Source organism: Arachis duranensis, chromosome 3, assembly GCF_000817695.3.
Source record: "Arachis duranensis cultivar V14167 chromosome 3, aradu.V14167.gnm2.J7QH, whole genome shotgun sequence".
Classification (NCBI taxonomy): domain Eukaryota; kingdom Viridiplantae; phylum Streptophyta; class Magnoliopsida; order Fabales; family Fabaceae; genus Arachis; species Arachis duranensis.
This window is the reverse complement of record NC_029774.3, coordinates 124,423,458-124,436,736: the sequence shown is the minus strand read 5'-3', so window position 1 is coordinate 124,436,736 and position 13,279 is coordinate 124,423,458. Positions and strand designations below refer to the sequence as shown.

The 13,279-nt window shown below is 37.0% G+C and overlaps 1 protein-coding gene across 1 annotated transcript; it reads left to right on the top strand.

Annotated features, from left to right (window-relative positions):
• Window positions 1–2,945: 2,945 nt before the first annotated feature.
• Window positions 2,946–13,267, top strand: LOC107481143 (uncharacterized). Its single transcript, XM_052258504.1, is given in 18 exon segments — window positions 2,946–3,557; window positions 3,731–3,773; window positions 4,285–4,710; window positions 5,286–5,602; window positions 5,696–5,878; window positions 5,952–6,134; window positions 6,255–6,329; window positions 6,420–6,486; window positions 6,605–7,712; window positions 7,788–7,844; window positions 9,016–9,103; window positions 9,252–9,305; window positions 10,564–10,650; window positions 10,756–11,108; window positions 11,240–11,492; window positions 11,568–12,354; window positions 12,357–12,539; window positions 12,656–13,267. Coding segments are annotated over 18 exon segments (5,106 nt in total). The 5' UTR covers window positions 2,946–3,149; the 3' UTR covers window positions 13,090–13,267.
• The last annotated feature ends 12 nt before the right edge of the window (window positions 13,268–13,279 follow it).

The window sequence follows — 13,279 nt, the reverse complement described above, 5'->3', positions numbered from 1 at the left end:
ACATGTTTTCTCATGATCCCGTGAGGCATAAACCACTCAATTGCACTCCTCAATCTTGCACACAGCCCTACATCTCACAGTATTATTCTTAATAAACTGAATCCATCTATCTTCTTGAATTGTAAACTCCTTCACTATCTCTCTGAACTCATACTTTGTATTAAACTTTAAATCACTAAACCAAATACCATCTCTAAATACTAAGAAAACGTCATCAGGCTCTTCTTCTAAAAATTCTTCTTCTAAAGGGGGGAATCTTCATCTCTTCGGAGTACCAAGAGTTGGCCTCATCAGATTCTGTTCCTGGGTCCAAAGCATTGTCCAGATCTTCATCTCTTATGACAAGAACTTGTAAAAAACTTAAGTCCACCTCACACTCCTTATCATCCACCACCAATGCATCATCATCATTAATTAACTTCCTTTTAGACTTTGCATAAGTTTCTCCAGGTGCATGCCTAAACTTAAAGTATCTTCTCTTGGCTTTATACTTTTTCCAACTATGTCACCACCACTTGAGCTATCATCTCTCCCAAATTCATATGAACTGTTCTTTGTGGTGTGTTCATTTTTAGAAGAAGGCAATATTAGAACTTATTTTTTCTTGTGTGGTTGCTGGACTTGCCTCACTTTTGAAATAGACCTTGTGCAATAGGCTTTAGTGTTGGATTTGGGCTTTGAGTTTATTTTAGGTTTGGACACACACTTTGAGTTGGCTTGGGCTTGGAAGAAGATATAGTATTAGGTTTTGGCATTGAGTTGGCCGTTGACTTGGGTTTAGTTTTTGGGATAATTGGAAGAGTCTTGCTAATAGGCTTTACAGTAGTAGCTTGGTTAGGATTAGAGTTGGATGTGATAATGGGTTCATTGTTGTGAGATATTGGGTTATTAGTACCAGGATTTGCTGGTTTTGTGTTGTCGGGTGGTGAGGTATTATCAACAAAGGCAGTGGGCTTATTAGCACTAAGATTTGTTAATTCATAGTTGTTGGATAATGGAGTCTTATCAGCAGAGGCAGTGGGTTTATTAGCTTGGTTTAGGATTTTGTTTGATAGGGGTTCATTGCCGAGTTCATCACCAACCATTCTGAGCTCATCATGGTCATCATCAACATAAATAATAATCTCCTTCCCTTCAAGAATTTCTAGTGATGATACTGCATGCTCAAAGTAAACATCAACCAGTCCATCATTCTTTTCAGCCATGAAACACATCTCTCTTAATTCATCATCAGAATTAAGAACTCTCAAACTACTGTCTAAACTCCTCCTAGGAACATGCAACCAACATTCTTCCATCTTATCATATACTAGTTATTTATAATAATTTATCACCCAAAATACATCTAAAGTACCTACATCAATGTCACCAACATATGCCTTCTTATCAAGCAAATAAATAGTTATCCTTTTTTATCTTTCTAAAATTTTTTCTCATGGTGAAACATAATATCTAATTGCACATCCATTTGCATGGTTCAAAAGAATTTATTTTCAACACCAGTTACACATGCTGATCACTTTAAGATAGTTTTCATCAATAACATTCATAAATGGCAAAAAAATATCAAAATAAAACACTATTATCAATCATGAGAAGATACTCATTGTTCTACCATTGAAAAAGAGCATAAAAAAATTCCTAAATAGAGTCACCCAAAACATCAAAATAAAATCTAGCATATGATCCACTTCAAAAATTGTGGACTGACAATATACAAAACAATCAACCATGATCAACAAACATCAAAGCATTCCATAAAATTTGAAAAAATAAAATTTTACTCCTTCTCACTAACTTTGATGACGAAACAGAAGATCCTTGCAGTGACAAACGAACTCTCCAGACAAAGTGTACAGTGTACGTCGTGTTCCAATGGCCTCCAGAAACCCTATTACAGCTACCAGTTACTAACTTATGTCATTCATGGAAGAGAGAATTTTTTTTCTGCATCACTCATGGAAAAGTTGAAGACGAAGAGAAGAGACAAAAGAGGGGTGGCGACGTTTTATTTCTTAGCACACACAAACGACGTCGTTCAAAGGGGTGTTTAACGCCAAATTACAAACGACGCCGTTTCTTTGTGTCTAGTGTGGCAAGAATTGGTCACATCACTAACAGCGTCAGTGCTCCGGTGATGGAAAAAGGGGATAGGACAAACGTGGTGTATTTTTTTCTATCTGAAGGACTAATTTAGTGCAATTGGGATCTCGATGACTAAATCAATGTAACTCGTTAATCTCAAAGACCAAAGTGGGGCTTAACTAAAAAAAAAAAGGAAAAGATAGGGTAGCTGGGTAGGTTTCAAGTGTTTTTTTTTCATTAAACTTAAAAATGGCACAATTTAAGTAAAATCGGTTGGATCCTAGTTCGATCTAACTGAATGGTTCAGTCATCTACGCATAAATTTTAGATTTGTGATTTTATTTTCCTTTAAGCCGAATTATAAAGATGTTCGATTCGTGATTGGACCGATCTGACAAGTTGATTTAACCCAATTTTTTAGAGCCATGATTATGACTTAGATAGTATTTATAACGATATAAGTCTTTATAATTCTTATAAATTTAAGAACTATTTTTTGATACATTTTAAGAGTTTATAAATTTATAAGAAGTTATATTATATTCCTAATTTTATATACAGATTTAAATATTAAAATTTTAATATTAAAAATTCTAAAAATATAAGGTTTTAAGTTAAAATGTAATTAATTAAAACTCAATTAGTTTTAAATGAAATAAAAAAGATTACAATTTTTTAAACAATATCAATCAATTGAATAAAATGAGATATAAAAAATTTAAAAATAAAAAATATTTTTATATTTTTATATTTTTAATTGTCAACAAATTTATTTATGTTTAAGATAAAAAGGAAGGGGTTTGTTTGTTTTTTTTTCCCTCTTTTTATTTTTATTTTTATTTTGCTACTAGAAGGAGAGAGAGTAAGCGAAAGGTTTATGTTCGGAAGCGCTGGTCCTCACGGGGAGTGGCTGAACCCTCTTCCAATTTCATCCAAGACTTTATTCTTCTTCGTCTTCTCCTCTCTTGCGATCGAAACCAAAACCCTATCACAATCCAAATCGGAGCTTCTCTAATTTTCTGGAACCTTATACGCGCCATTTCTCCCAAATCCCCGCTCTCCTCATGGATTCCTTCCAGCAGTCCCACGGCTACATCAGGCCTCCCCACCCGCCTGATCCCCACCACCACTTCCACCAGATGCCTCCGCCGCCGCTCCCGCCGCGTCAGCCTGCACCTCCCCAAGCACCATGGTACTCCTCTCAATTCCAGTACCACCACCCTTCTCAGACCCCCTCCCCTCCGCCGCAGTGGCCTCAGCCTCCGCAGCCGCAACACGCCGAGCATTATCCGCCGGCGGCATCGTATCCTCCACCTCCTCCTTCGTCGAACCCTTACCCTTACCATCCCAGCCAGTTCCATGCTCCTCCGCCTCCACCTCCTCCCCTTCCCCACGCTCGTTCTCACGCTCCTCCTCCTCCTCCTCCTCAGTTCATCCCTCACTCCCACGTTTCTCAGCAGCCCTATCATCAGGTGAAAATTCTACCTTATTTTTCCCTCTCTTAGTATTGGTGTTTTGTTTCTTCTTGGTTGTTGGCTAGGGCTTATTTCTACTTTGATTATTCTGAAGTTTGATTAGTTGATAGCTGGTTCTACACTTTCTTTTGTTTTAATTCATTCATTTTTTAATTTCTTACTTTTTGTAGGAATGGAGCAACCCAAGCTGGCCTGCCAACCAAGGTTATCCTGGTTAGTTAGTTGTTGTACTTTTTATTCGAGGATCAATTTTTTTTTTAAAAAGAGTTTATATATTGTTTGTTTAAATCTTCAGTGGAAAAGTAGGGATCTGAAACGTTTTTGAATTGAGAGGCAAGCATTTGCATGCAATGTTGTGCCGGTTTTTGTGTGTTGTTACTAGATATTTCAGCATCTTGTGGCCTTAATTTTGTTTGTAACCATAAGACTACGGCGAGTTTTGAGTTGGCACTGAATTTTGCTCTAGAAGAGAACAGATGTCTTGATCAAAATTTCGTCTATAGTTTGTAACCAACAATAACTGGCTTGCATTTAGTCATTTAAATGATAACAATGTAGCATCTCTCTTTTATTTTCCCTCGACTCATGTGTGCCATTGCATGCCACCATTTTGCCTTTTGGAAACTTGCTTTCCTTTTCTTTCTTTCTCTCTCTCCCCCTCCTATTTTGAATTTCCAATTTGTATATCTTTGCTTAAATAATAATAATAATTATGCAATAATAGCCCAAAATAATGAAGAAGATTGGGCTGCTAAGGCCAGAGCATGGGCTGCTAAGTCTACTATGGAAAGTCAGCATCCACAGTCACACTTTTCACCTGCTGGAAGAGTGCAAGAGCAAAACCATTATCATGACCAGTATCAGCAATCTGCTGACTCACGCTATACCGATGTTCAAAACCAGTCCCATCCATCATCAACCTATCAGCAATTTTCCTACTTGGATGCATCTGCACAACGGCTCTCAGGACATTCCCAGGATGCTGCATCTATCAGTTTGGAGACCTCATATACTTCAGATGGACATTCATATGGTGCTAGAGATGGAACCAACACTGGAGATCCAACAGTTTCATTTGAACAGGGAAACTTGCCTACAAATCCATCAGTTCATCAGCAGGAGGTACCTTCTAGTTATAGTTCTGTTACAGGTAATTATTTATTTAGCATGTTGAAATTGCCAGTGAAGCTTTGTTCACATACTGTGGAAATGGCTTGTAGATGATTCTCTAACATTTCCCTATACTGAAGTACATGTGATGTGAACCTGTTACATTTTGCTTCAAAGAAAGATCCTTTTCAACCCCATCCTTCCTAACTTTTAAAGCGAGATATGTGATCAGCCTATTGCAATTATTTTGTTATAGACAACTAATATGGGTTTATAAGTTCCTTTTAAATAGAAAAAGAAATATCAATAATTATAAGAATAAATACAAGAGAGGGTAAGGTACATGTAGAAACCCAATTCCAAAAACCACTGATACCGAAAGTTTAGAAAAGGGTAAAAATGCCTGCAGCAAAATTCAAAACCATCAGAATCCGAAGAGATGACCAAAAAGAAAACTATCAAAACTGCTTCAAGACTCTCCTTGGAAACCGTCTCCATCGTGAAACAACTTGAATCCTATTTGTAAACTATATTTGCTTGACTCATATAGCTGAACTCACATAGTGTGAAAAGTGCTGTTGTTGCCATTGTTGTAACCTGGATATTAATATACAGGTAAGGAGGCTGCTGAGCATATTCAACAATCATACACAATGTTCCCACCACCGGTTTCCTCATCACAAGAACAACAGCATGTGCAACCTCCTCTCCAAGCAACCTTTGCACCTGGCAGCAATTCAGTGGACCCTGCTATCAGTCTTGCTGATCAACCTTTAGACTTTGCACCTAGGTTTAGTCATGATAGTGACCTGCAAATGCAGTCGACTTATAGTCATCATGATTCGGGTACTTCTATGAACAACTGGGCTGCTCCAGTGGCCCCTGCCGGTGGTTATGCACCAATACCTGCAATTCTTGCCTCTGGGCCACAGGTCTTAATTTTGTCACCATTTTTGCTACTTACATAGATACATATATGTATTCATTTGAATGTACATAGCCTGACACTCGGGTAATTTTAACAGCATGATCCTTCTATTTCTGGTCCTGGTCATGTGGCACCACCATTTGGAAGGTTTCCAGGACCTGGACTACCTCCAGCAATTCCCCCAACTAGTGCACCCTTTGCTCTTAGCACAGGAGCTGCAGTTCACCCTACAGCAGCTTTCTCTGCTGATCCATATGGTGTTCCAGAACGTCCAAAGAAGGTAATTATATTGCATAGGTTACTTCTTGGACAATATATGCATCATCAAACCTCATTTTGTTGTTATTTTTCAGGCTTCAGTCCCTAACTGGCTTAGAGAGGAAATAAAGAAAACAGTCATTGCTGCTCCTTCTGCAGAGCACCCAAAAGCGGAAACATCTGTGGACGATGGCATTGGTAAAACGTATGCAAAGGGTGATGAGACAGATAGCAAGAGCATTGATTCCTCTAGATCAGATGAGGAGGAGGATGAAGAGGTTCCATTCTCTGCCATTGCAGTTTGCTTCTACAGAATGATTCCCTTCATATTCTTTCTGTTTTGTTATTTACATGAACATTATTCTCATCAAATTTGATCTAATGTGTTCAATATGTAGGATCTTGCTGAAGCAGCTAGAACTGCAGCAATCAACCTAGAAATAAAGAGAGTTCTTACGGAAGTTCTTTTAAAGGTTAGTTTAATAAGTAAATTACTGTCATTTAAAATCTATCTAGGTAGCAGATAGTAGTTTATGGTAGTTCTAATTGAATCTTCTTGTTAGGTTACTGATGAATTATTTGATGAAATTGCAACAAAAGTTCTTGATGAAGATGGTCTGACTGCTGAAGGTGATAGTGTGATGCGCTCTATTTTTCTCCTTTTAAATATATATCTATACAAATGATTATGTGCCAACTTCATGGTCTAGTAAATTTAATATGTAAGTTTTAAATTTTTTGTATGCAGTGGGTCATAATGGTGCCACTTCAAACCATAAGCCATCAGCATCTCCACCATCATCAGTTCAAGTTCCTAAGGCATCTGCAAAGGTTCTAGTTCCAGTCAAAGCAAAGGAGTTCGAGAATGATGTTGCCATTGAAAAATCTAATTCCAGTTCTCCTGGAGATGTTTTAGGTCTTGGAAATTATGGTTCTGATGCTGATGATGGAGATGATGAAATTGAGAGTTCTAGTGTGCCAACTCCTTCAAAAGATGCTACTAATCGGTCAAGGCTCAAGAAAAGTTTGGAAGATACAAATAATTTCCCTGTTAATAGCAGCTCTCAACTTGAAGAGCATGAAAGAAGTCAAACAAAATTAGAGGATAAGCCGGTCAAAACCGGCTCATTACAACCCAGAATTAGCAACGGGGCTGCTACTGATCAGTTGCAGGGTAATAAGGTGCCCAGAGAATTGGATAATTCGAATTCTAAAGATAATAGGAGGACTGAAGCCTTGGAAAGAAGCCACAATGGATTTAATGGTCTTAGTTCTAAAGATTCTTCAGGGTTACCAAAATCTGAATTGCCTGGAAAGAATGCTGCCGTGGAGAAAGCAGTAGATGATAATCCAGTTAGGGAAGGCAAAAGAAGATCAGAGAAAAATGACCGACATGATAGGAGTTCTGAAAAGGAGTCTGTTAAGGAGGTACATGTTAACAAGACTGGGACAGATGAAAAAAGTGATGAGATCCATAGAAGAAAGGATGAGAAACACGGGAGAAAGGAAAAAAGAGATTACAACAGTGAGGCAAAAGAAAGAAAGGAGCTCAATTTACGGCATGGAGAGAAGGCAAAGGAATCAGAGTCGAGGAAAAAGTCCTCTCATGATGTCAAGGATGATAAGAAGGAAGCAGACAAGCCCCATAGAAGTAGTGGCTTTGAAGATACTAGCCGGAGAAGGGGACATACAAAGGATAAGGGGGAACATAAATCTAGGCAAAAAGATGCAAGCAACCCTGATAGGCACAAAAGACGACGTTCATCTTCAGTAGGCAGTAGAGGCAGAACCAGCAGGGACCATGCTGTTAATCATTCTGGTGTTTCAAGCGGTGAAGGTTCAGATGGCTCAAAAAGGTTTAGAACAGATTCCATTGAAACCTTGTTTAGCTTGTTATCACATGTTGCCTCATTTCGTTTTCTATATTGCAGGAAGCCACATTCAAGAAGACGGGACTTATCACCATCTCCAGTCAGGTCTAAGAGAAGGTATTATTTTATATTCACATTTAACTCGGGGAATGCTCTTTTACTTTTCTTCTCGCCCTTCTTTCTTTTTTGTTTTCTTTTTTTCTTCTGTGTTTCTTATAGAATCGTGGTGGTTCGACAAACAGCTTTACTTAACTGATGATCTGTGCTAAAATTTGGTCTAAAGTAGTCTATTTGTTGTATTGCCATTCTTATACTTTCTGTGCATCTGTGTATGAGTTGCCATGAAACTATCCACTTTTGTGCATTTAATGTTTTATATCTGGGTCAGTTTTTTTACGGCCTGCAGATTAACTTCATCCCTTAATTTTGTGATGAAGGATTCTGTTGACATCATAAAGACCAGAAAGTTGTATATTACCACCGTTCACTAATAATTATCAGTTTAGCAAAATTGGAACATTATACATTCACAAATCAGCATACTACCTTTACTTATGATTGTACTACTTATTTATGCACTGTTTATGGATTTCAACTTTGGTCATTTGCCAAGTTTCATGTGTAATCATTTATTTACTTCTATTGGTGATAAAATATTCTGGTTGTCTATATTTTTGTTATGGTATATATGTACATAGATAAATGTTTCTATCATTAGTATGCATTTGCTGGGGAACTTATGAGATTACATTTACTGAAGTTCTGAAATTGATGTTATAATTTGTTGTGTACCATAGGCTAGTTATTTTATTCGTTTGATCAAATTTAGGCTTGACATTTGTGTTGCGTTTTAGGATTCTGAAGCTCATACTTAACATTCTGTTGGTTTATTGTTTAGTAAATATAATCTTTTTTGTATTTATGGATTAGTGTAGTCTGCATGTTATTTCTATTTATCCGCCAATGATCACTGACAGAAATGCTAGAAAACCCTTAGTTTTATGTACAATGTAGCATTTATTTGCATGTGGTTATTAAGGACTTTATCCCCTGCATCTAATCAGGATAGAGAAGTATGTTGTTGGTAGATTTTTAGTTATTATTGAGGTTCTAAGATCTGGTAAACTTTTGATTGTATCTTCTAATTTTATTCAGAAGTTACAGAAAAAAGATTTAATGGTTATAGGCTACTCCCAATGGGGTTGTGACACTACCAGGTTGAGTACATTTTTATGATAAACACATTCACTTTTAACTCACCAAGTCAGTACGGTGGTTTCATTTTTAGACAAGTTTCGCGGTCTCCTTATAGCAAGCGTTCTCAGCGCAGGCATTCTCCCTACTCTTCTCTTGATAATTCCAGGTTTGTTGGCATATAAGTTTTCAAGATTAAGATTTTATGTTTTTGAGACAAAAACTTCCATCATCATATAAGAATAAATAACTCAGGTGAATTTGTCAAGCTTCTTCATGTTTACTTTACAATGCTGCTTTGTATATTTACTGTGTGCGCTTTTCATGCAGAGGAAGGAGGTCAAGATCCAGATCACCTGTTCGGCGGCAAAGATGAATGCCAGGGTGAAAAGATGATTGGCATTACATCTACAGGTTCCAAGCAAGAGAAACATAAATTTGAAGTGTTCAGAGCGAAGTTTGTGATGTTTGCTATTTGCAAGGACTCTTGATGAGGATATTTGGGAGAGGACACGTGTTGTCCCATTTTTGTAGGTTTGAACCCTGGTTTGTCACTGTTCTTTGAGAAGAGTAGTTAGACTGGGCTACATATGGATATGTGTTGTAATGTTTCTTCATGTAAAAAGGAAAAACAGGAAATCATAGCTGTGTCCTCAACTAGATTTCTGGTATGTATTTACTATTTAGCCCCCCTCCTCTCTCAATGTCTAATTCTTACATAAATATCCGATAGATTAGAATGTGTTCCGATGCTGCCCGATGTGGTGGCTGAAGCCTGAATGTTTCAGATAATTTATTCATTAATTTGATTTGCTCTTGATGTTAGTTTTCTTACTTTATATTCCTGCAAATTGTTATTCTAATTATTTTGTGTCAAATTATTTTTATTCTATTTCATTTAATCGGTTTAAAATGACAGTGATGCTTTATTATGTCATTGAAATGTTTATTCTTGCTAGTGTTCTGTCATATAAAAAGTGAAATACGATTTGGAAGATACTATTTCCATATCAAAATTAGACTATACTTTTCTTGCGAATTAATAAGAAAAAAAGCATAATAATTAATAAGCTTTGCTTAGCATATGTTTAAAAAAAATGTAACTAGAAGGCCTTCTTGTTTGTCAGAATGAAATTTAAGCTTTCATTTTTCTAAACAGTAACAAATCATTAAAAGGAAATTACAAAATAATAGACGCTTGACAAATTTAAAATGGAACTATTTTGTAAGTGTAGCCTCAGAAATTAATTTCAAAAGTCAAGAATAAAATAAACAGACCGTTTTTTTCATATTTTCCTTCGCATGAAATGAAAGTGTCACCATCACTAAAATAAAGGTTGCTTGTACGGTTATATATTTCTTAAGACCTAAATTGCCTAGGTGATGAGCTAATTTGAAGTGAATTTTAAGAATTCACATGCCATGCCCCCTACTATCGTGATTTCGTAACTCTTGAAACTTGTTCACATATAAATAATATCGGCTTTGACCTTTGACCAGCTAGTAGCTTAAACTCTTGTATCCAAATTCAATATATTAATTCATTTGTTATCATCCGAATTAACGTGCTTGTCACGTCAAACTTCACATGTGTTATTAGTGGGTTTGTTACGCTTGCAATTTCTTTCTTTGTTTCCTTCAGTTAAAGCACCACTCTCTCTTTTTCAATAAGACTTGGCAGAACACAACCATCACAAAGTTTCTTCCTAACACAACACAAACCATGAAGGTTCTTTTTCTTCTGTTACTTGAATTGCATTCTTCTATGTCATAGCATGTCCTTCATTTTACTTTCTAACATGTCAATGTTGTGTTATTTTTTTTGACTTGGCAGGAATCTTTTAAGGTGGAGCTCTGGTCAATTTGGCTATCTGGGTTAGTCTTGATTGGTCTTTCTCTCTATGCTACTCAGAGGCTACCTTTGCACAATAAGGATCACAGCAGAATCACTATCTCCAACCTCAACAACAACGTCGCATCGGATTCAACAGGTTTGAGGATTACCATATTCACTGCTCCTAAGCCTTTTAAGGGCTCCACTGGGACAAAGCAGTCACTGGCTATTCAATCATGGCTTGCTCTATCTCCAAATGTTGGTGTTGTTTTGTTCAGCAAGGATCCTTCTGTTGCTTCTTTTTCTGGAGCTTTTGGCTCCCGGGTTTTGGTTGATACCAACATTGATTTCACGTATGTTTGTTAACTTTGAACTATAGTATTTATGAATTGATATTGATTGCTTAGGCGAAATATTTGCATACTCTTGGAGCACATTCCTTCATTTTGGCCTCTAATCCATGTTTGTTCATTTATGTTTCCAGCTTCCTTGGTACACCTTTTCTTCATTCCATGATTGCAAGATCACACTCATTCACATCAGACATATATGTCATTGTTGATCCTGAAACTGTTATCCTTTCCGGATTCATCTCCACCTTAAACCATGCTTATGAACTTGACCATGATTGGCTTCTAGTTGCTTCATCACAAAATGTGTCTCACTTCCCATTTCATTTGGACAATTCTGGGAAACATTGGCTACTAGACAATGGGGAACATGTGAAGACCCATGAGGTAACAAAAGTTAACTCAATGATTGATCAACAAACTCGTTGAACATACTATATTGAATTTTGCTTGGTCTTTCAGATTCAGAAAATGCTTCAGCAGAATTGGCAGGGGAATCAATGCTACACAAGCATGATCATTGCATGGAACAACAATGATGCGCCTCTACATAATGGAGTTCTTCCTCCTTTCTTGTACAATAAGGGTATACACAACAATTGGCTTATTCATGAAGCAATGTCATCTGAGTTCAGATTTGTGTTTGATGCTACTTTGACCATCACAAGTTTCCATCTGAATGGTGACCAGGATATTGAAAATAGGGAATGGGAGTACATTGGAAATTCTCATTTAGGTGCACATTATGGCTCATTCTTCTTCAGTGAAGCCAATTATTCTAGCATTCCCAAACTTTTCAAGTGTTATAAACAATACATTATTCTTGACACTGATAAGAACATTGTTTATCCGATTGGACACAATAGAAAACTGAACTTGTGGAAGGAAAATATTTTCTCTTCTTGGTTAGAGAAAAACACCATGCATTGCATTGCTTGTCTGAAATCACAGATCATCAGAATATTGGATTGCTCTCTAAAGGGTCAAATGAAAACTTCAGAGCCTCTGGAGATTCCTTTCTCTTTAGAATCACTCCTTTCTATCTCGGCGGACGAAACCAAAACCATTGTTCTCACAACTGCTGGATTTAGCTATAAGGATATGCTGATGAGTTGGGTTTGCAGATTGCGAAAACTGTCCATTAAAAACTTCATTGTTTGTGCTCTAGATCAGGAAACTTATCAATTCTCCATCTTGCAGGTGTGTGTTGATTTTCTGCCTGAAAAATTTATATTTCAAAGTAGTACCTTTGTATCAAGTGCTTCCAGAGGGTGACAAAAGTGAAGTCAAGAATGGTCTTAAAGATACTCAAGCTAGGTTACAATGTTCTTCTTAGTGATGTGGATACATATTGGTTCAAAAACCCACTTCCCTTGCTTCAATCTTTTGGTCCTGCTGTTCTTGCTGCACAGTCTGATGAATTCAATAAAAAAGGTGCTTATTCTTCAATCTCACTCGAAAATAAAAGAGTCAAGTAACAAGAATGCATAAAGATTTTTTCAATTTTTCTAATATGATTTAAAAATGATATTCTGTTTTTGCTTATGCAGGACCAATAAACCTTCCGAGACGCTTGAACTCTGGCTTCTATTATGCTCACTCTGATGGTCAAACCATTGCTGCAATGGAGAAAGTGGTGAGGCATGCACAAACTTCAAGCTTATCTGAGCAGCCAAGCTTCTATGACATGCTGTGTGGAACAGGAGGATCCAACCGTGTCGATGATAATCGATGTGTTGAATCCGAAACAAACATGACAGTATATTTCTTAGATAGAGACCTTTTTCCAAATGGTGCATACCAAGATCTGTGGCAGAAGAAGAATGTGAGTGCAGCATGTTTGAAGAAAGGATGCTTCATTATCCACAACAACTGGATCAGTGGGAGGTTGAAGAAGCTTGAGCGCCAAGTCATGTCAGGTTTGTGGGAGTATGACTCTGGCACAAGGATGTGCCTGCAGAGCTGGCACACTATAAAACCATGAAGTTAATTTTGATGAACCAATTCAATTCCTTCTTATCTAATCTAGAGACAATTTTTGTTCTCATCCAAGAAGACAGAGCTAAAAGCCATGCCTCAATTTTTTTTGTGAATTTTGAATGTCTTGGTTTCATCACTGCTTCATAGCCGGCCGTTGAAAACAAGATGATATTTGGTGGTAAATCATACTATAA